Here is a 23,792-nt window from a genome sequence, read left to right on the forward strand (position 1 = left end):
ATTTTTGCCTCATACCTTTGATCTGTTCCTAATAAAATTTGTTTTCTGGTAAATCTCTGAGGATTAAAATCACTAAATAATGACACACATTTGAGTTTCAGAATTTATAACCTTCATAAAATGCATGCTAACACAAAATCTGTTATTCTAGCAGCTTTTTGAGTTTACAAGCACGATATTTAAATTCTGTATCTATTTTGGGCCTTTGTCCCTCATTATTTTAGGCTTTGTCCACATTTATTGTGCTAAAAGGGTGAGATGTATGGCTACAGGGTATCTGCATTTTTCAATATTTGCTTATCAATGCAGAGTCTTTTTCAAAGTGTCAGAAGTTTCTCACTTGGGTGAGAGCTCTCTTACAAAAGCTCAGGTTCTAAGAGAACATTACAAAGTCTTTTTTGATTCCTTCACACAGGATTGTGTTCCTGGAGCATCATCTAGACACCTCAGTTCAAAGAGCTTTTCTCTCACAGGATAGAATAGATCTATATCTAGAGCTAGTTCTAAGGTTTTCCACTCAAACTTCAGTCACTGTGAAGGAATACTCCAATCTTTTGGATCTCATGGCATCTATAATTCTCATGATACTCCTGACAAGACTCCTCATAAGAAAGATACAGTGGTGTCAGAAATCTCTTTGGTCTTTTTCTTTTAAAATCTCAGTAATGGAGGTTTAAAGAAGAGGAATCACATGGCAGAGACAACAAATGTCCCTAAATCCAGGTGTCCCCTTCTCCCCTCCCTGCTTCAAAGCAGGCAGTTACCTTAGACTCCTTGTACTTTTGATTGGGGACAGTGTCAGGAGGGGTAAGTGTAAGGTGTGTGGGACACCACCGATAGATGCAAGCACTTAAATATAAAATAGATGCTTGCCCTGAAAAAGGCACTCAACTCACTAAATCATCTTTGGTCCCTGGGACCTATTCACATTGTTACAGATAATCCGACAGACATGTGGTACATCAACAAGCAAGGAGGAACCAGCTTATACCCTCTTTGCAGACCAGCCATGATAGCTTGGGGTATACCTTCACAGTACAGTCTCACACTTCAGGCATCCTAAATTCTGTCAGAGCAAAATTGTGTGGCAGACAGTCTGAACAGGACAAGGGAAGACCCTCACAAATGGAACCAAGATCAGAGGATCTTCCAAGATTTGATCCATCTGTGGGGATTTCCTCAAGTAGACCTATTTGCCTCCTCTCTGAACTATCTGCTGTCAAGATTCTGCTCCAGGACTTCATGCAAGAAGGCCTGTAAGACAGATGCCTTTTCTTTTCTTTTCGTTTCTTTTCTTTTCCATGGACAGGAATGATCCTGTATGCCTTTCCACTGATATCCAGGGTACTTCTGAAGAATTCAGAAGGAATCCCCCAAGATCATTGTCGTGACTCCCTTTTGGCCCAGGCAGCAGTGGTTCTCCTTTCTTTTGGAAATGGCCAGGGGAAATTATCACACACTTCCTCACAGAATGGAACACAAGATCAGGGGTGTTTGTTACACCCCGACTCCGATTAACTTCAGTTGACTGCTTGGATGATAGGGTCTTAATTATTTTTAGGCACCTGTTTAATGAGGATGTGTAACACATACTATTGGAGGCAAGAAAGCCTGCTACTAGAAAATCAAATAGAAAAGGTTTTGCATTTGGTGCAAGAACAGCACCCATTCAGGGCTAGTTATTCTCTGGTTTGTGAGGATTACTATCTTGTGGCTTTTCTTACTCCTCTATCAAGGATCATTTATCTGCCATTTCAGCATATCTGCCCATGGATCCTCTTCTTTCAGTGCATTCTCATGTCAAAATGCTTTTGAAATGAGTTTTGCATAAGAGACCTCCAAGAAAACCGGTGGCCCCCTCCTTGTGATATTAATTTTGTGTTAGAGAAGCTAACACTTGCTCCATTTGAACCAGCTAACCTGTCTGACTTTAGGTTCTTAACATGGAAAACAGTTTTACTGATTGCTGTGGCTTTTTTTGCTGGTGCATTTTGGTTTACTAGTTCAGTAGCCAGAGATTAACTTTAATAGACACTGTAGAGAGAGAATCTGAGTGGATAGAATGAAGTTCAGGATTATGAATATTCACTATAACCTGTATTCCCAGGACCCTGAGTTGTTGCCTGCCACCTATAGGTGATTGCTTCTTTTGAGCCTCTTTGCCTCACCATCATCATGAGTGGTGTCTTGTGGAGGGTGCATGTGGGCCAAGAGGCTTTATACCAGAGTTGACTGTGGAATAAAATTGGAGAGATTTGTCTTTGGTCTTCAGCCAACAGTTGTATCCCATTCCAGGAGCTTGCGAGATGTTTACTGAAATAGTTATTCCATTGTTGATCACTGATCTGCAGTCTTCCTGTCTTTAAGATCTTATTATAGTTATTTAGGTAAGGTAAGTAGACTGGATGGGCAGTCCCTTTTTCAGCCAAGACCTGTTAATTAGTAAAACTTAGTACATATTAAAGATGCATATCCTGAAATAGGTGTAAAGTTGCTGCTGATAAAACTATAACAATATGTATGATTTTGTACAGAAAATAGTGATAACAATGACAATCAAAATAATAAAACAAGACTTAACCCAGCATTGCTCCATCACTGACCATCTCCAATGTGACAAAGGCGAATACACAAAGACATGTAAAAAACAGTGTGTGTTACCTAGTATGACTGAAAAGAAATGTGATGAATGCAGTTGTTTGAAGCATCTGGTTGTACAGTGATCCCTTAAAATTTGCTTTGAATAAACTAAAGTTGGATGAGCTTGTGCCATTGTCTAGTAGTATGTTTCAGATTTAGGGAAGAGATATTGAGAAGATCTTTTTATAACATTTGGGGAGTTACTGTAGCTGCACCAAGACTAATGGGTCTATGGTGGGTGATCACAATGAATATTTGATTGTAAATCAAGGATTAATGTAAGAGAGTATCCTTCTGTGCACTGGGAAGCTGATTGGCATTGCATAATGTTGAATGATGATGTTCCCTTCTTGGAACTTTCAACACAACTGTGTCAGTTTTGTTTGTGGTTACTTGTATTCTGATATTTCCGAGCAAAGCCATTCACGTTTGGCTACGGAGTATATTCTATGGTAGGAAGAAGCACACACTCATCAAGTGCAAACACAGCTTCTTTGGTCAGAGGTGGGGAGATTTTGTAGTAAATATTAAGGAGAGCTTTAATTTTTGTGAGTGTCTCATAAATGTGTGGAGTAAGGCAAGTGTGGATCCAGCCAATAAGGCCAGGAATTTGAATTTCTTAACAGCTTGCAAGAAGCCACCATAATGTGAAGTTACTGCTCAGTTATGGGAAGTGTAGTTAGGCCTTTTACTTGCTCTGAAGGTCACTGTTTTTTTTTCTTTGAAGAACAGACTTAGTGTTACCATGCCGAACATTTAATGAATATTTTAGAAAGTCTTGTGATAAAGTTGAATCACTGGTATGAACAGTCTGCATATCGGACAGAACTATCATCTGCATAATGCATTGAAGGGATGGCAGGAAATCTGAAGAAAAACTAATCGGGCAAATTGGTAAAATAAAATTGTTCTAGAACTGCTCTCTGGGGCATCCTTGTAAAAGTGTCCCAATATTAATCATTGGGGCATCTCAGTAAAAGGATCCAGGAATTGATATGGACTTCCCAGTAGTGCACAGGTTGATGGGTATCTTCAACAACATGCTGCAGGGTCTGTGGACTAGCTTATTATGGTAATTGCCTGAGTCAGAGACTCTTGTGAAGTCTCTAAAGTCAGCTTTCCTTAATCCATGTCACAACATATCTCATAAGCTGCAAATAAAATGTTAAAGTGCTGTGGCCCTTGAAAAAGCCATGTTGTTGCTTGTACATAGAGCCGCAGTGAACAAGGTAGGAAGCAAGGTGACTTAACCCTGCTTTATGCGAGATTTTAAAAAGTTGTAAGTACACAAATAGTCTTCTTGCTAATGCTCAACATGATTTCTGTCTCAGTCATGGAACTTACAATGTCCTTGTCAACTGCCAGACATAATCTACTTGGCAGTTGCTAAACCTGATTTCATCCGAGGTTTATTCTTTAACTTCAGCAAAGCTTTTCATGTTGTTTAATGTGTTACTCTACAAATTTCAGTCTGTGACTAGTTCCTTTACCATCTTGATGAATGCAGCAGTATTTCTCAAATAGTTCATTCCATGCTAGGCTTAACCAGTCCCATTCCAGCCTTAGAGTAGTGTGCATTGGGTAGCCCAGGTATCAACACTGCACCCAGTACTGTTCCTTCCTTTTGTTAATGACAGGTAGGTAGGAGTCCTTAATCCTTGAATGTACAGGAGACATAGGTATACTAGACAGTGATCCTAATGATGCTGATGTGAAAGTTGAATTGAAGTCGTCCTTCTCCTCCTTGGAAGACTGGATCAAGCAAACTTCCTCCAGCTCTGTATATTAAAATGTAATGCCATCCTATTTGGCACAAAGCTGTAGTCAGCCAACAATGCAAACTCCCTTCAATCCCCTGACAGGGGGTGATATTATTCCTTAAGTGATTGCGTTAACTACTCAGGTGTGTTTCTTTTCTCAATACCATATTTTTTGTCTTTCCTGAGTCTCACTTCTTCAAAATCCCAGAGTGCAAGCCACATTCAACAAATGGGCTCAGAAGTAGAGAATTTATTTCCTACCCCAATAATGTGTGTTGTCAGATGTAGTTATTTAAGTAATGGATGGTGGCACTAGTACTTTAAATATTTGATCAGGTCCTAGTTAGACTCTTAAGGTTTTACCATAGCCTCTCAGTGTACAGACATAAAACTGAGCACAGTGTACCTGCTAAAGAATTTGAATGTGGCTTTCAAGCTTACTGTAGCTGGAGCTGCACTCATCCCATCACAAACAAGTAGCGTGTTTTTTATATCCTTTAACAAGGTGATCTAAACAGGCTTACCATTTTGTACAACAGTGCACCATTTTCTTGCCAGTCTTCAAGGAATTTCTAGTTTGTTCTCACGTGATACAAACCCACATGCAACCACAGATCTTTATTCCAGGTATCCAGCTGAAGTAGCAGATCCAGTTCTTGAGGGACTACAGTACTCGTACTACAGAGAGTTGTGATCAAATCTCTGATAATGAGTATTTGTTAACATAGTAAAAAGGTACTCAGAGATAACTTATTCGACTGCACGAGTTTAATAAAACAGGCAAGTAAAGTGAAGATCTTTTTGTCCAGTGCAATGACCGGACTTCTTCAGACAAAATTCACAACTAGTACACACATCTTAAATACAAACCATTAGTTGATTATTAATTAATTACACCAACACTAATTAACCAATCCCTAACAACCTTCACTCATTTTTAAATGTCACATGTTAAAATTAATTTAAAATGTTATGTAAAACCATTCATTTAAATCTTCTACAGTTTATAATTTCAATTGAAACTGAATAGTTAATCACATTCTGTTATACACTTTCATAATCTGTTAAAATTAAATAATGTGTTAAAATAAAATAATGAATAGTTGTAGTACTTCTCATAATAACAATAGTAATAATAAATACATTTAAATTTGCTCAGTTCTAGTAAACGACTTTCCCCCACCCTCAGTACAATGAGATGGATGGGCCTCTAAATATTGTTATTTTTAAAATAAGTGCTATCAGTGTTAATAACATTGTGTAAGGATGAATAATAATGATGTGTAAGTAAAATATATTTTTATTATTTATTATTTTTGTTCTTTAAATTCTTCATCTCTGCAGGCTTTTAATTTTAAAATATAGGCTATGGAGGCTACCTCATTCAACCCAGGCTTTCTACCTGCATCTAAACTCAACTGCCATAGAACCTCCTACCTTTCTAATAATAATGAATAAGCCCCCCCCCCGTTACAGTAGGTGTAATCTGATCAATTACTCTAAAGGTAAAAGTGTGACCTGGATGGTTGTTATGGTATCTTGCCAGTGCATTCTCTTCGCTTCCTTTTCTAATGCTGTTCATGTGTTCATATACCCTATTTTTCAATTTTCTATATTTTTTTCCGATGTAATAGGCTGGACACATCTGGCACTGTGCAAGGTAGATAACTGATCTAGAGTTGCAGTTATACTTCCCATTCACTCTATACGTTTTGTTGACATTTACAAAGGTATAACCAGAAGCTATATATCCACATACATTACAGGCTTTGCATTTGAACATACCAGGTGTTCTTACACTCATAATTCTTGGTGCTTCCAACAAAGTTTTTAAATTTCTACCTTGCTTATAAATTATTCCAGGCTTTTTTCCCACTTTTTTAACTACTTCATCGTTGGTAGATAGTATCCCCCATTATTGTCTTAAAATATCCATAGTGCTGTCAGCATCCATACTAAAGGGTGTTATGAAACTGATACAGTATGTGTTTTTAGTCCTCACTGCTACATGGGTGACTCTGTTAGAGTGAGTTTCACTCATACTAAGTTCATTTTCTATGTCTTCCCTCACATAGTTCCCTAAAATAGTTTTGTATGTTCCTGCCATCCTTTTGTGTTGAATTTCTTCAATTAGTTCCTAAACTAACTTTTCAAGATAGCCTCTTTTTAGGAACATCCCTTTCAATATTGTACATTCCTCCACAAAGAACGTATCCTCTGATGTCATTCTTGCTGCACGTGCCAGTAGTCCCTTCACCACCTTTATGTTATCAGCTTAGACTGACATAGTGTTAAATATGTTGATTTTGTTCTTTTAATTGCTTTTCACACAAATTTTAAATCTACAGAAAACAGTCCAACTTAAATGGGATCACAGTATGTTAAAGGTGGTCTGCAGAGATTTTTTTTTTAATTTGATCTCATTTTTGATTTCTGGAATAATCCAAGGTTCTGATGCTTGCTTATTGTGACCTTCCTTGTAACACCAGATAATAAATTTCCTGCAGCAGGAAACCGATGTTTAGTGACATGACATTTCAGTTTTGCCGATCATTACTAGCACTGTTGTCCAGATTGTTCAGCTTAGAGACAGGACACTTGGTGAGAATTTGGTATGAAAATGATAAACCACTTACCATACAGCATGCAGCGATACAACCAGATAACAAGGCAGGGAAGGCCAAGTAGACAAATGTCAATTATCTAACTTTGTTATGTGCACACTGGAAAACACTCCTGTGCTGCCCTGTCACCCCCCCCCCCCAGTATGGGGCAGCAGTAACAATGGAGATGTATGAGGACAGATTTGAGGATACCCCACCCAGTGTTGTGGGATAGGTATACAGTACCCTAACCACATAGTGCAGTAAATAATTATTAAATTATATCAGTTTCACTGAAAAGGTGTGTAATGAGAAATTGTACTGGAGTTGCATTTAAAAAAAGGATGGTTGCATGATGTTGACAGATCAGTGACTACTGAGATGACTTCAGATGAGGAGCTGATAAAAAAGGTAGCCCACCACCATCCATCTAATACAGCAGAGGTGAATGGAGGATCATTTCTACCTTGAAAGAGGAGTGCACACTTCTGTGATATCCTGGCAGTGCTACTTTAGTGATGTTCACACGACTCTAGGCTTGAGTCACTGCAGCACCTACCAGCAAAGCAGCACCTACTGCAATGATCAGATCAGATGGATATGCAAGGTGCCAGTGGTGAGCAGAAAAACAACAGTTAATGTAATGACAGCAGTAATGAAGGAAAACTCATGACTGAAACAGAAAAGGAGTTCCTGCTGAGGAGGGATGTAGGGCGAGGTTAAGTGCAGTTTCGTCATGCATGTGCTGCATGAACAAGTAGAAGCAACAACAAATTGGCCTTATATGAGCATGAAAAGCCAGCCAGCATGTTAATGGCTGTTTGACATTTTATTGCCGCCAACATCAGAGGAGCTGACCGTGCAACTTAACCCACTTGTAATGATGAACTTTGAATGAGTGACATGCAATGTGCTTCCAGGGCTACTTTCCCCAGTACCAACTTATGGGGGTATCTGTTCAACCCAGTAAAAGTACTGTGAAGGACAGTACAAAACTGTGGCCTGAAAATAAATAAAGCTTGCAAGCAAGCTTCCAACTGGAGGTAAAGGAGATCTTTGTCTTGGCCTTTACCTCTCAAAAAAGGTGGAAAGCATATGCAGTGTTCTATGAGAAGTGCAGTGATGTTGCTTTACACCGGTACCAGTGCTTTGGGCACCACTATATCCATAAAAAACAAGGGTGTTATGGGGCAGTGGTCTTTATACATCATTACCAGCGAACCCTGTTCCTACATTATTTTAATATGTCATGGATGTTACGATGACCACCCTTCTACACACACACAACTGTAATCATTGTGTTGGAGAAAGACATTGTGCCTGTATAAATTCCATGCTACACAGTGGCTAAATGGAATACTGCTAACAGCCTGTGAATGGTTATACTGATTGGGCCATTGACTGTACACAAAGAAATGACAGGTCAAGCATTATATGCTCCAGTAAGTGTTGTGCAGTGGGAAAGGTAGAGCATTATTGACTATATAAAGGCAAATACTGCTGCTTGTTCTTCAGTCATATTTATGTACAGGAGTACATTGCTGAGTGGTGGCTCATATACTGTAGGCATGCACCATCATGTAATTGCTTTGACTAGTAGAGTCCCTATTGCTGGGGATAGGCCTGCTTTTAGGGAGATGTGCATTGTTTTAGGTAGCTGTAATCACTTTGGACAACTTTTATATGAATGTTCTTTGTATATAGCCAACTGGACAATGGTAGGCTGCTTTGATTTATGTTGGTGATATTCCTTGGCTAAGAGTTGCCTTTCTGTTTATCACAAATAAAATATGAAATATCTAGATTTTTGATGAGTTGTACTATGTGCATGTGTCATAGGCTCTCACTGTGTTCTGTTTTACCATTTTTCTGCAGGTCAGAATAACTTTATTCATGAAAGTGCCATCTGTATATGATATACAAATTACATACTGCAGCCCCTCCATTCTGTGACATTTGGCTATTTCAGTAACCATTTGAGATATCAAAACCCACTTCAGTGACTCACAAAATATGGAGATTGAATGGATGAAAAAAATGTGCTTTGCATATACTAAGTCTGATATGGCCATTTCTGGGAATATTCCCTTTTATCCATAGTATGGAATTTTTGTAGTGGGTATATATAAATTTGGGGGGGGGGGGGCTTGCCCACATGCAAAAAAAAAAAAAAAAACAAGTTTAAAGAATTAAAACAATATTCAGTCTTCACTCTTCTCCTGCTTTTTCAGTCTTTTTTCCAGTATGCCTGCACTCGGCATTATAATGTCTGACAATTCAATAGGGAGCTTGGCTATTTCTTCTACTTTATTACTTGGTCGCTCTATTTTCATAGCTGTGTCTCGTGACCTCTTGCTTTCTTTGACTTGTGTCTGCTGGTACTTAGATGTCAGGCACATACAGGGAAGCCATTTCATTCCTTTGTTCTGTTTGAAGACGAGACATGTAACATGTAACTCACTTGGTTAAGTAAAAGGTGGCAATAAAGCAGTAAACAGTTTACAAAAGTACCACAGTCCTGTGTGTGGAAAAACTCTCTCAAGGGTATTGCTAAGCAGCCATTCCAGCAATATGTGACTTACAGTGAGTGAATTATACATCTAATAGGGTGGTGACTAGCTGAATGTAGGAAAGTTTGGTTAGGCAGCTGTCTAGGAGTCTGTTACAGATTAAGTCCCACTGAAAGCTAAAGTCAGTTAGCATGACAATTTTTGGTTGCTACAGGAAGAATAAGTTTCTAAAATGGAGTGTATTCCAGAGATTGAAGTAGGCAAGTAAACATTAAAATGCTTATACTAAGTTGAGAATGGCATACATTATCCAGATGCAAAGTATCCGCTTAGGCTGTAATCACTTCTTTTAGTGGATATTGGTGCAGTCTAAGCAGGTACATGCCTGGACACAAAGACCAACATTTTAGACCCATCTGGAGCAAAGTATTTTACTTTGAAAAAACTGTTAAATGCTGTTGATGGATTTAAGCATGATATCTGATATCTTCAGCCAAGATTAAACGCTTGCTATTCTATGAGGCATCATTTAAGACATGCAGATTTATTTCTGATACTGCTGGTATTGAAGCAGGAAGCATCCTTGATATCTTTGCAGTTCCTAAGGGTAACTATCTTCCAAAGCATCACAGCTAAGTTCTGTGTCTCCTTATCTGGTGATGTAAGTAAAACGTAGTTGAATATCTTGGATAACTTGGCAAAGCTGTACTTCCAACAGACTTAAAAGAAATTTACTGAGTATATTGAAGATACACTTTGTGAGTTGTAATGACAACAACCACGAGGTTACATGGGTTACATTAATATTTTAAAGGAGAAAAGTCCACAGTCACTAGATGCCACTCCACTAGGCACTCTTTAAATATTTCCAATCAAAAACGGGGGGCAGAACCAATTCTAAAAAACTTCTATTAATGAAACATTATGCTTCTGATGAAGCACGGCAATTACATAAAATAAGTGCTTTTGTCCTTTTTCAGTAACAATAATTCTTCAAATTCAGTGGTCTTAAACATAGAAAATGTAAGGTATACGTAGTCTCCAAGAGGGTCTGAAGTCAGTTTATTTGAGGTTGGTTCATTACTGCCTGGGGAGATGCATCAATGGGATGCAACACCAATGGATGATGGATGGAATTTACAGTTTGGTTCCATTGTGCCTGAAGAGGAAATTGTGCCTATAGAAGAATAACATCAGCAAGGTACTGTCATGACCTGTAATCATTTTAGCATATATAATTGTAGTCATTTGGAGATTCTTGACACATTTTTTTTCAATTGTTTGAGTGAGGTTTAACATTTGCCCCTGCATGTAGGGGTGATGTAGTGGAACCAGTAATAGAATTGAAGTTATTTGTAAGAAAAATGAATTTCATTCCACTTTTCAAAAATTCAAACACAACCCTAAACCAGCAAGGGTTAAGCAGGAAGAGTGTTTTTAATCCCCCACTGCATAAACCATTACAAATTTTCAAGTGAATATGTGAAGTGGTTTTCAGAAATGTTTTTAAGAACAGATGGAGTATGTACACAAACCATTTGACTAAAGATGAACAGGGCTTATTGAAAAGCTTAAAGAAGGAAAATGTCCATGTCATGAAACCCGATAAGGGAGGGGGTGTCATTATGGACAATGATGAATACTGTATCAAAATGTAAAACCTATTAATGAATAATGCCATGTATGAAATTTCCCCTTTAAATGAAATTAATACAGCTTACAGAAGTATCAATTTGCACCTGGATGATTTGATTTTATAGAATGTCATCTCAAAGACTGAGTATGAGTTTTTAATGGTTTCATACCACCTGGACTCCAACAATCTTTGGAAGTCCAAAGGTTCATAAAAATGTGTTCAATCCTCCATTGCATCCAATCATGGATGCAAGAGGGTCAAAAACTAAACCCTTGCCTAAGTTTTTGGATTATACATTGAAACCATTTAGTTCAATGCATGAACACACATTAAAGGATTCCTGGTATTTTTTGGAATCATTAACTCAGGATTTATTCTCCAAAGGTGTTGTTTTTGTCACAGTGAACATTATTGATCTTTTTTCTGTAATACCTCACCAGATTGGGCTGGAATGGTTCAGGGAAATATTAATGGAGTGTAATTTTATAAACACACTAATGTTGGAAGTATTGCCGAAATGATGAGAATTCTATTGACCAACAACTTCATTATATTTGAAGATGAATATTATTTTCAAATGTCTAGGGTTGCCATGGGGGCAGGATGTGCCACAGTTTTTGTGAACATTGTAATGTATTTTTGGGAAAAGCAACATATATTTAACTCTGAATACATGACCTATATATCTAAATACTTTAGATTTCTGGATGACATTTTTCTCTTGTGGACTGGAACTATAGAAACTTTAGATAAATTTGTGGGTTATGTGAATAGCACTACATCATTTTTAAATTTACATACAATCACTCCAATGTAAAGATGAATTACCTGGACGTGCAAATATCAGAGGATTTGGTCAATCAACAATTTCCATCAAACATTTATAGAAAGGAGACCTTCTCTAATTCTTATTTGCATTTTGACAGAGTACCCTGAGCACCAAAAGAGGGGATTAGTGAAAGGCCACATGGTCAGGGTAGCTAAGATGACATCGGGGGAGGGAATGTTTATCCAGAAAAATTAACTATTTGGAAGAATTATTCAGTAATAGAGGATATCCACATGACTTCATCCTGTCTATTCTTGATAAAGTTGTATGGAATAGAGTCCAGGGGATTAGGTACCATTATTGGGGTGAGCCAAAAGTAACTCTGTCCAGTTGAGAAACACAAAGCGAGAAGGGCTCAACAGTTTTAGCATACACAAACAACAATAATGAACTAATGAGAATAGTAAGAGAAAATTGTTTTGTATTAACAGGTGAGGATAAGTTTAGGGGGTATATTGGAGCTTATCCAAGATTTATATGCAAAAGAAACAGAAATTTAAAAACTATTTTAGAGAATGGGAAAACAAATGTATTAAGTGAAGAAAGTAGTAGTAGATCAGGCACTTTTAAATGTGGAAGATGCCCGCAATGTCCATATATTATGAACACAAACTCCCTGTACATAAAAATGGGGATTTTAAAATACAAAGTAATTGACATTTTAACTGTAATACAGGGGGGGGGGTGTTTATCTGGCAGTGAGTCAGGCATGCTCGGGGTACTGTGTGGGGAAAACTATCAGACCGCTACTAAAAAGAATGTACTAACATTTGCAAGACATTAAGAGGGGAGATCCAAAAAATGCATTGGTGAAGCAAGTAAAATCGTACAAAGAATTTAAATTGTTTAAATTCATGGTATTGGAGAAAATTGAAAGGGACCCTAGTGGAGGACCATGGCATGATTTAATAGAGAAAAATAACTTAGATGGCAGCTGAGGTTGAATGAAACTCAGTATCCAGTTCTGAATGACATGGTACCAATTAAGAGCATTCTGCAAAGACTATGTAACAAGTTGGAGAAGTAAGGGTTAAGAATGAAACAAAATTAATAATGAACGTAGGGATTTTATTGGTCAGGAAGTGATTGGATGGGTATTTAAATGTGTGTCAAAGGAAGTATACTTATGTCCTGAAGAAATCATGACGGGACAAAAGCACTTAACAAAAATCAATAAAAAGTGATTTACAAGAGTGTTGTGGAGTTTGGTTGACTTTTTTTCCCACCAGGCATTGAAGTTACAAAGGTTTCTAGGTTTGAATTGTTTGAGGTATTAAACACCAAAAGTCCTTATGTATTCTGCAGCTAATGATTTCGGACAAAACCCTTTTTTGTTGTTTCTGCATCTGGAAAAGAGAAGTCCTGTTTCTCCTTTCTTGCTGAAATCTCTTTCTCCATGCTAAGCACTCAGGAAATCGAGATGGGAAATAGTATTGCTACCCCTGAATTGTTTTTTTTTTAAAACATTGTCCACAGTCTACCTCTTGTTCTTCACTGGTCTGGAATGCAGACTGTTTTTCTCAAGGTTTTACTCAAGGGGTTATAGCATTTTTTTTTATTTATCTCAAATAAAAGGGATAATTTGAGGCCACATTTAGACCCTTTCTCTAAAAGTAATCAAGGTATTCCAAAATTCAAGATGGTAACACATCCCAAAATTGGCAGTGCTTAATCTCGCCTTCCTTTCCTTGGATGGTTGCTTTAGATCTTCACTATGTTATTGTTTATGCCCATTTGAAGACCTTAACAGAATACATCAAAGATTTCATACAGTTTGGGTTCATATCCAATTTTCATTGGTTGTCTCTGGTCTAACCCAAGATCAGGTCTTCCATTCTGCTTAGCCAAAAGATTTGCCTTCCTCTTTTTATTGTTACCCACAGATCAAAAATGTTTACATTACGTGGAGCCTTTATAAAATTTCCTTTATAAAATATAGTATAAATAATGTCTTAGAGGCTGTGCAGCTTTTTGGTTTCTTTTGCACCAAGATGGAGATGGACAGAGCAATGGTGAAATAAATCACTTCTAAACGGTTTGCCAGTATCTTTGCTTTTTGTTAGGATGCTGCCAACAAGCCTTTACCAGGTCATATTTAAACCAGCTTCATAAGAAGTGCTGTTCCTTCAGCATCCTTCTTTAGAAACAACCTCTGCAGGATGTAGTTGGAAGGCTGCAACTTTTTCCAAATGTTACAAGCTGGATAGTCAGTCAAACACCTTGGGTGGGGTGACTTTTTTTCTGACTGCTGTGATTTAAGATGTGTTAGCTGGTGTTGCCACCCCTCTAACTAATAATTAGAGAAGATTGAGATGTTCAGAGGATAAATATACAGTTGCATGAGGTACTTGATTTAACAGCAGATACTCACTATCATTTTCTTGATTTTACTAATAGCATCTGCCTTCCACCCCTCGTTTATCCTTCTCATTTGTATTCATATTTGCCTTCATGAAGTGATTTTTTGTAAATGTTTGAATGTTGTTTGAGGTTAATAAAAGCCTGAGGTCTCCTTGTGATATGGTGATACCCAGTATGTATCTGGCTGTATTTGCAGTGGGTGTACATTGACCTTGTTGCTATGAAGTGCTTTCACTCAGTAAAGCTGTCTGGTCAATTAGCTATACTTGCGTCCTGAGCAGAGGCAGTCTTTGTATCACTTTATATAGAGGAACAGATAGACTATTATTAATTTATTAGACATATTGGCAGTTACACTTTGGACATTTTTGAATGGATTGTGGGATTTCTCAGTGTGTTTTATGTGGTTACCCTCTAATAGTGGATCTGCTTTGAAACTTGGGAACGGCAGATAAATGCAGATTAAATGTTTACGGATTCTTCCTTTGGTAGCCATCATTGAAGTTACAGGCAGCAGTAACTAAGTGAAATGCCATTGTGGCTGGCATTACCCAAATATAAAGGGTGTTGCCAGGACAAGGGTCACTCTACTTTAGTTTTTACATGATAGGTGTAGTGAGAGAGTCTGTCAGCCAGTAACCTGTGTGCCACCTGAAACATTACTGAACATATGTTCAAGACTATTTGATATTACTATTGGTCTTAGTAGTTCTGAACACTTTATCCACATATTCTCCTACCCAGTAATGGAGGAGATCTGTCAGAAAGACATGTTGACTATTGTCTGCTTGAAAGTTTTTTTTAGTAAATTCTTGTGACCGTGCTTTTGTGTATCATAATTTTTGTAGTGTTGCATAGTCTTTTTGCATCTGCTTTGTCAGTCTTTCTCCACATTAGTGCCTCTGCAGTGTAGGTTCATAGGTTCATCGGACGATACTAGACTATTGGACAAGAGGCCCATATAAGCCTAGCCATGAATTTCGCCCATGTTCCCACAAAGTCAGCACCATTTTCCCCTGTACAGCAGAGACACAGGTGGGATCCCAGGGGTGTATTTTCTGTTTCCCATCCAGTCGTCCAGGGTCCTCTTAAATAGGGCCAGATAGGTACTCTGCTTGACATGGAGAGGGAGTCTGTTCCACAGATGGGGTCGTCTTTGGGACACAAATCTGTTCCCCCAACAAGTTGTATTAATTTCATAGACCAGGTTGAGGCCTTGCGTGCAGGTTGTGTGAGTGGAATTTGACTTACAGATATGCAGCAACTCCATCAAGGCTGGGTCTGATATGGCAGTGTATGCCAGACACAGGTTACCTCTGAGCAGTCTGTACAAGTCTGAGTAGAGGGACAGGGCTTTTAGCCTATCTGTATATGATAGGTGTTTGAGACCCTAGCTTTTCCTGGTCAGGAACCTCTGTGATCTCTCCAGCTGCTGCATGTGCTTGCTTGGCAAGGTACATGCCAAAGGGGAGGCATAGTACTCAATAATGGTCTGATAAGGGAGGAGTACAGGGATGTTATGACCTCATTGTTCCTGGATGAAATACCCTTACTTATGAGATGGGCCATGTAGAACGCCTTCCATACCATGGAGACAATGTGGTAGTTGAAAATAAGGTTGCTATCAAACTGGGTGCCCAAGTCCCTCACAACTGATTGCATGCTTAGTACTTTTTATGAATGTGGTAATTGGTGGGGGCACCATTTTCCCCAAAGGGGATAATGACACATTTCTTGGCATTCAGTTTGAGGCCGTGCTTCTGGCATCAGTCATTAGTTTGGGTAAGACCCTCTTGGAGGATGTTCACATCACTAGGGGAATTTAAGACAGGGCCCAGCTTGCAGTCATCTGCAAACTTGGTCAGCCACAGACCACTGGGTTTTGGCTTTACCTCAGAAAAGTATATCCCAAACAACAGAAGCCCCAAGACTGATCCTTGGGGTAAACCTCTCATTGCGGGTCTACTACTAGAGGTGGCTTCCCCTATTTTGAGTGGGTTTTATTAGTGAGCCAGTTAGCTACCCATCTGGTAACACATGGGTTGATGCCTACCTGGGAGAGTTTATCTCTTATGCCCAAGTGAGGAATAGTGTTGAAGGCTTTAGCTAGGTCAAGGTAGGCGGTGTACACTGTTTTCCCCTCGTCCATGGCTTTGGTGACTGTTTTGAAGAAGTCGACCAAGTTTAACATGCATGATCTCCCTTTGACAAAACCAGACTGTGTGGGATCAATCATTTGGAGGTTGCCAGTGTCCTTGTTTATAAGGTCCATGATAATTCGTTCCATGCCCTTGCAGATCAGGCTAGTTAGGCTTATGGTCCTATAATTGCCTGGGTCAGTGGATGCTCCACCTTTTTGTCGAAGGATAACAGTGGCTGTCCTCCATTTGGCTGGGATGAAGCTGGTGCTCAGGCTTTGGTTGAATAGGGTGCCTAATGATGCTGAGGCTCTTGCCTGAGTTCATGTAGGATGCAGCCAGGGATGTTGTTGGGTTCCCATGGAGGCTGTATTATTTGCCTTTGAGAGGGCATTAAAGACACACTCCCTGGTGATGAGGGGAGGGGGGCAGGTGCTGGGGATATCCTGGTTTACTGATAGGGGAGACAGATGGGGTGAAGTTTTCACTAAACCTGTCTTCCAGCAGGTTGGCTATATCTATGTTGTTTGTGTATGTGGTGTTCTTGACCACCAGTTCAGAGCAGATTTAGGTGCTGCCTTTGAGAATGCAGACATATGTGAAGAAGGCCTTGTGATTGTCCTTAGTGGATGTGGCCAGTTTGGACTCAAAGTTAGCCTTAGAGAATTTTACTGGTGACCTGATTTGCTTGCTCAAACAAAGGAGAGATTGCTTTCAACTTGGCACCTGCTCCTTCTTGGTCCTGAGCAGCAATTTTTTTCTTTTATTATAGAGTTTGTTTATTGCTGCTCTCCACCAGACAAGGTTTACTTTTGCTTGAGGAAGATGATTTGGTTCTGTCAGGTATTGCTGAGTCCATGCAGCTATGTAAGTGCTCATATAGTTTTTTGATGTTGGCTTGGACATTAGTGCTAGCTCCAACTGAAGGGACAGTGGCTGTGGAGGTGCTTATACCTGTTCTTAGGAGGTTGTAGTCAGGTTTTGAAAAGTTTTTTTGTTTGACCCTGGCAATGGGGGGGGGGGGGGGGTGACTTTGAAAGCGATCACTTTATGGTTGGATCTTACTAAGGAGGATGACACTGTAGGGGTGCTACAGTGGCTACTCATGTTGGTTAGTACCAGGTCCAGGATAATTTTAACTCTCGTGAGGTTGTCGACCAGCTGATCCAATGCATTGGCACTGACAAAGTCGAGAAATCTCTGGGCTAAAATAGGTCTTCCATTTTATTGTTGGGTAGTTAAAGTCATCCAAGATCAAGGTAGAGGGTTGAATCTTGATGGATTCAAATAAGTCCGGATAGGTGGAGTGGGCATCCTGAGTCATGGTTGGGTGTCTGCAGCTAGCTATGATTTGAATAGATGTTTTATCAGCAGTTAACACCACCTGGGGTGTCTCCTGTGTGTCGTACTGTTTGACTAGCCTGGAGGTGTGTATGTCTTTGATAAATATTGAAACTCCACCTCCTTTGTCTTTGTAGCCATCCATTTGGAGTCTGATGAAAGTATGATAGGACGAGTAACCTGGTAAGGATGGGGTGCTCTCAGCAGCTTTGAGCCAGGTTTCAGTGACTGCACAAATGTCAACATCTTCCAGGGTGAGAAATGTTTGCAATAAGTGCAGGTTCATGTTAAGACTCCTAGTGTTCAGCAGCATGACCTTTAAATTTCGTTTAAAAGAATTTCTCACATTGGTAATTTTGTCCTCGTGACCTAAAAAAGGCACTGTGGAGAGGTAAGAATCTTTTCAGTTAATTAAACAGTTTAACAGTAAAACAGCATGGCTAATCAAATACAAGTGCAGTATAAGTCAGAATAAATTGAAAAATTGCACTTAGTTTTGTAGATTCTCTTAGCATCTTTGAAATCAGCACAGGGTAGGTGCAGAATGCTCACCACCTTGTAGCTGAACTAAAACAAGCCTACCATGTGGTTGCCCCTCACACACACACACACACACACACACACACACACACACACACACACACACACACACACACACACACACACTGATTGGAAAGTGTATGAATCAGGCTTTCATCTCTTTCTGTAACATCTAACAGAATGAAACCCAAGGAGCAAAACTTGTGCCTGCATTGCAGCATGAAGGTAGTTAGACAATGCAAGAAAGGGAAGATCCTATGTTTTTTTTTTTAACGGACAAGAAAATGGTCTTTTATGAGAAAGTTGACGTACAAGTATTAACATACCATAGTGTACCATTTAGGACTTATTATGCTTCTTTCATTTTTTTTTAATTTCATAGAAATTGCCTTACAGCTAGCAGTGCCCCAGCTACAGAGCTGTTTGGATTCTCAGCAGCCAATCATTAAATGTGAAGGGGTATTCATCAAATGAATACATGCCCAATGAAGTGAATGTTCTGTGCTGTATTAACACCTTTTCTGAGTTTACTTGAAGATCTGTAATATGCGATTTGAAATGATGCTTAGCTGGTATAGAGGTTGCAAAATTGCCATGACTGTTGAACTATGAAAGTGCTCAAAACAAATTAACACATTTCTTGTTAGGTATTCATAATCACTGAGTTTGAACATTTAGTCCTATGTATTTGTATAGACATGAACAACTAAAGTAATTAAAAATTGTCTAGTAGTAATGTTTCTTTTTAACTGAATTTTGGCTAGCTTTGTTTGCAGTTTAGGTGGTGGTTTTCGGTAGGTATATAGCATTGTCAGGCATATGGAAAAATAAAATACTGTTGTAACTGGAATAAATAGTGAATATCTGTTTCTCTTTGGAATGCTAACATCAGCAGTGAAACTATAAGATTTAGTGGTGTTGTTTACATTGGCTGAAAATACACTACAGTGAACATTTGCTGGAAGATTCAATGTTAAGACAATTAAAAAAATATATTTGTTGTTTGAAAACTGTCTGACTGACTGAACATTAATAAATAAAACAGTATATCTAAAGCATGGGAACAAGACCATTTGAAAAGTATATATTTTTTTCTGTTTAGTTTTAATCCTTTCCTTTCCTTTATTTCTATAGGTACCAGTCATTGTGCCATGTCATAGAGTGGTCTGCAGTGATGGTCAGATAGGCAGCTATATGGGAGGAAAGAACTGTCACCTTAAACAGTGGCTGCTGACACATGAGAAGCTCATAAAAGAAGAAAAGTAACATCTTGATGCACTTGTGTTGTAGCTGTAACATGGCCCAGCCATGTAATTGCAGATATTTGGATTATAACAAGCTTTCAGAACACGATGTAGAATTCAGGGAAATGGTAAATATTTGAGTGACATATAAATATAATACAACATCCAAAGTGAAATGTGTAGAGGCTCTACTATATTAAAAAAGCTGGATATATCCTAAGGGACGCAGCTTTTATGCCCTTTCTTGTTTTTACATTTTACAGCAGAATGAATACAGTGGCCTATGCCTGTCGTGCATGTATTTTGTTCCCATCTCCAGCTCTGTTTTGTTCTATTTTTAATGCCCATTAAAGCAAGGATAAGGGAGTGGGAGGGGCATGGCAAATGTTAGGTGCAATTGCCCCTCTAAGGAAGCATCTGGCTTGCAGAGGGGACAGCCGGCAGTCTGGAGCTTTGCGTGTTACAAAGAGCAAAGTGAAATCCGAAAGCTTCAGCACACGCCTCTCAATTCCTGCCCTGTATTGTATTTGTTCAGATTGGAAAACTGTTTCTCGGCCAACAGTGGTGCTAAAGATTGTCCTGTTTTCTTTGATGTTTGAACTTTTGAAAAGATGTTTTACATAAACATTTGTTAATAAAGCACAGAAAATGCTGGAAGGAAACTACTTTTGAGTTAGCTTTTTTATCATAAATGTTACTGTGTTTTAAGCAGCATTTTGAATAAAATATTGCTATCAGCTTGAACAAAAGCTATTCCAGAGTGTTAGAAATCTGACTGATAATGTGTTTGGTCACAGTGTCAGATGTTTCATTGTCTCTGCCTGCGTAATAAATGAAGTCAAGTTTGTATTGCTTGCTGTTTTATGCACAGAAAAGTGAATGTGTGTTGATGTTATAACACAGTTTTCCAATTATGTTGGTTCATTTATCTGTCTATTCATCTGCGTATATGTCTGCTTATTTTAATGTGTATTTGTTACTGATTGAACAAGCCTGTTACAAAAGGGAATATGTAGTGAGTGCTGTTTTCCAAAATTATGTTCTGAGCTAGTTAGTTATACAGGTAATTTAAATCGCAAAACTGATGTTGTAGAAAGTATTAGAGAAAAGATGGAGTCTCAGACTAATTTTTGCAACATATTTTGTGTGCAGTTAATTTCAAGTGTTTTATAGGTGCAGTTTTTGTGGCCTTTCTGGACCTCAGCAACCAACACAGGACCTTAACTGGAGAACACTAGTGCTAATGCTATAATTTTCTTTTGTTTTATTATATTTTCCATATAGTTGACCCCTTCATCTGAACCAATCAGTAAATAAGTATAAAAATGTTACAGTGTTGGGAAATACACTGTGGCAGTTCTTTACTGTTACCTGTATGCCTGCAAAGACCGCACCTGAGATGAGATGTATAAACTCTGAATTTTGCTTTTTCTCTGTTGTAATAGGGATCCTTTTATATGCACGGCCTTATAAGCTCAAACATCTGAGAGTGAACTAGGCAGCAAGAGTGATCCATACACTTAAAATTAAAACAACAGTCGACAATTTTAAATCCTTGTGTCAGTGACCAAGCTGCATTCATTCTCCTAGACAGTAATGCAAAAGTTTGTTTGAATTATGGTGTTACTTCTGAACTTTTCTTCATGAAGTTGTTTTCATAAAATGTATGACAAATTAGCATTGTATGCAATACATCTTCAGTTGGCACACTGAAAACTATGAATTCCGCAGATGTTACTGCTACATTGTTTATGTTGTTGGCTAATAACCGAGCAGAATAGATTTTTATGAATTGCTGCCTCAAAGTTCAATTAGAAGATGTGGAATATTACCTTCCCCATGTGGCATACTAGATTTCAGAACAGTAAAATGAGTGCTGTGCCTCCTAATATGTGTGACAGCTGAGAAGTGTTATTGTAGTCCTTTGTACAAACTAATTACTGGCAGTAGTAATAGAAAAACTACATGCTAATATCTACACAAACATAATGGTACAATGTTTCACTGTCTTTTAAGGTGAAATAACGTAATGCACATATCTATTAAAGAAATATGTTCTGGCTTAATGTGTTATACTGTTTGTAAAGTAAACCTGTTTGCCAGCTGCTAGTTTTAACCAGTAAAACTGTTACTCTCTTTTGTATTAGGATATGTGCTTTTGTAGGTGTAATGTGAAAGTGGTTGACTCCTCTTATTTGTTGCAGTTAATGCAGCTCTGTAACAGCCTACGTAATGTAGTCTGGTAACCTCATTTTCCTTTTATGTCAGCATTGCTGTAATTCTGGCTATGTTTTATTTTAGGCCCTTACAATCTGAGTTATCGGCACTGATCTTATTCTTTTGTCACATTTTACGTTGTGAGGTTCTTACCTGATATACTAAGGTTTCCATTGGTAATGCTATGAATTTGATGAGAACACTATAGCACATTGTATTCTTGTTTGAGGAAGGCACAATCTTGAGTTAGTCTGTCATCAGCTCATGGTACTGCACCTCTGCTACTTGATGCCATTTGCCATGAGGTGATCTTGAACAGGCTTTGGCACATGTTGTCCTGTGGTAGATTTCTACTATGTCTTAGCACATTGTCATTGTATACTTTCCTCACCACTGTTTCCTTAGAATTCCGGAAAATAGTCATTCCCTTCTTTGTGAAGCGTATGTAAGATGCTCATGTAAATTGTTTCCTTTACCTTGATAAAGCTGAGAGTGAGACTTTTCCTTTAGGGACTTGTTTTATATTTTTTTTTTCCTTTCTGAGAGCTGGCAAAATTCATAGCTCAAAGGCAGCCTTAATCTGTTTTATTTACATTTTGGTTACCAGGGTAGATTACTGATCACAGAATGACCAGCAGGCTCAGCCTGGGTTACAATCACATTGTAACAATGACAGCAAGCAATTAATATCAATAGAAGCTTGATAGAACAGGTATTGTAACAACAAAAAATAAATAAATATCAATAGAATTATTGGTTTGTAAAAGACAATGTATTATACCTCACATGGATTGGTTTGTTTTGTCTTCAGGTCTTGATTTTGTATCCTCTAGAATGACATTGAGGTAGTACTAAGTAAGCCTCACTTGTCAGTGACAACATGGTTGAAGTCATGTTTATTCGACAGAGATCAGAAGGTGGCATATGGCTGCAGTATTTTGTGTTCTGTCATCTTTTCTTTGGTTAGCTCTTTCAGTGTTTACAATGTATCTTTTGCCATTTGAGAGGAAATGTTGACATTGTATTTCATTTTATTGTGATGAACATAATTCACTTTGGCAATGTTTTAGTGTTTATAATGTTAAGAACTGCCCTAGAAATAGAGGTAAACAGTAAGGAATTCTTGTTCTAAATACTGGTCAGTTATCTGAGGCAAGAGGAAGAGCGGTAGATCTTTAACCATTATATTTGTTTAACTTTGATGGTTGCAAGATGTGGTACTGATGTCCCATTTTTGTATAACATATTAGAGTTGTAAACAGGGAGAATTGTTTGAGGGCAGTTGTACATTATGAGATGACTATTGAACATCAGGAGTGTCCTCAGAGATTTTGTTTTGCATAGAAGCTTTTTCAGAACATTTTGGTATTCCAACCTTGACTTATATTTAGCTTATATCTGGACTGTCCCCCACCACCTTAAGTTATGAACAATATTGTTATGCGGGACAATAAGCAACAATAGAGCTGGACAGATTGCTTTTGAGATATTGTACTTTGAGCATATAATTCTGGCCTTTCTTGGTTCATACTGGCTGCTTCTTCATATGCTTGATAACTCACAGAAGTCTGCATGGAATCTGAACAGGCAAAATTAAATGTATGCCTTCTTACTGTTTTATTTATTGTCCTCTATACTTCAGCCTCGTGCACATACCTAGATTTCAGCTCTTTTCTTTGGTAGCTATTTAATTGTTGTCTCAATTCTTTGGAACTCTGTTCCTCAGGAGGAAAAAGGTACACCATCTGTTACTATGGTTAAATTGCAGTGAAGAAGCACTTCCGATTATTTAAGCTTTGATCCTGGAACTTCTGAGCAATTTCATCCAATTCTACTATAATGTCCATTTTAGATGTGAGTTTATTTTATACTGATAGGTTATTGTATTTGTTTTAAAGTGAAGCAGCTTGAAGCCAATTGGGGAGGTGGGAGTCTGTGCAAATACAATTACTTTGGCTTACCTGAAGGTATTA

At 38.3% G+C, this 23,792-nt stretch overlaps 1 protein-coding gene across 6 annotated transcripts in view; it reads left to right on the top strand.

Moving 5' to 3' along the window:
• MGMT (O-6-methylguanine-DNA methyltransferase) overlaps positions 1–20,855 on the top strand; it is a 2,722,240-nt gene extending 2,701,385 nt beyond the window's left edge. For all 6 annotated transcript variants that reach the window (XM_044056316.1, XM_044056312.1, XM_044056314.1 and 3 more), the window contains one exon: positions 19,493–20,855. In XM_044056316.1, the coding sequence (XP_043912251.1) occupies positions 19,493–19,624 (132 nt within the window). In that variant the 3' untranslated portion in view covers positions 19,625–20,855. The remainder of the gene's footprint in view (positions 1–19,492) is intronic.
• Positions 20,856–23,792: the final 2,937 nt, after the last annotated feature.

This window comes from Protopterus annectens, chromosome 14.part0 (assembly GCF_019279795.1).
Source record: "Protopterus annectens isolate FY-2018-M chromosome 14.part0, PAN1.0, whole genome shotgun sequence".
NCBI classification, from domain to species: Eukaryota; Metazoa; Chordata; order Ceratodontiformes; family Protopteridae; genus Protopterus; species Protopterus annectens.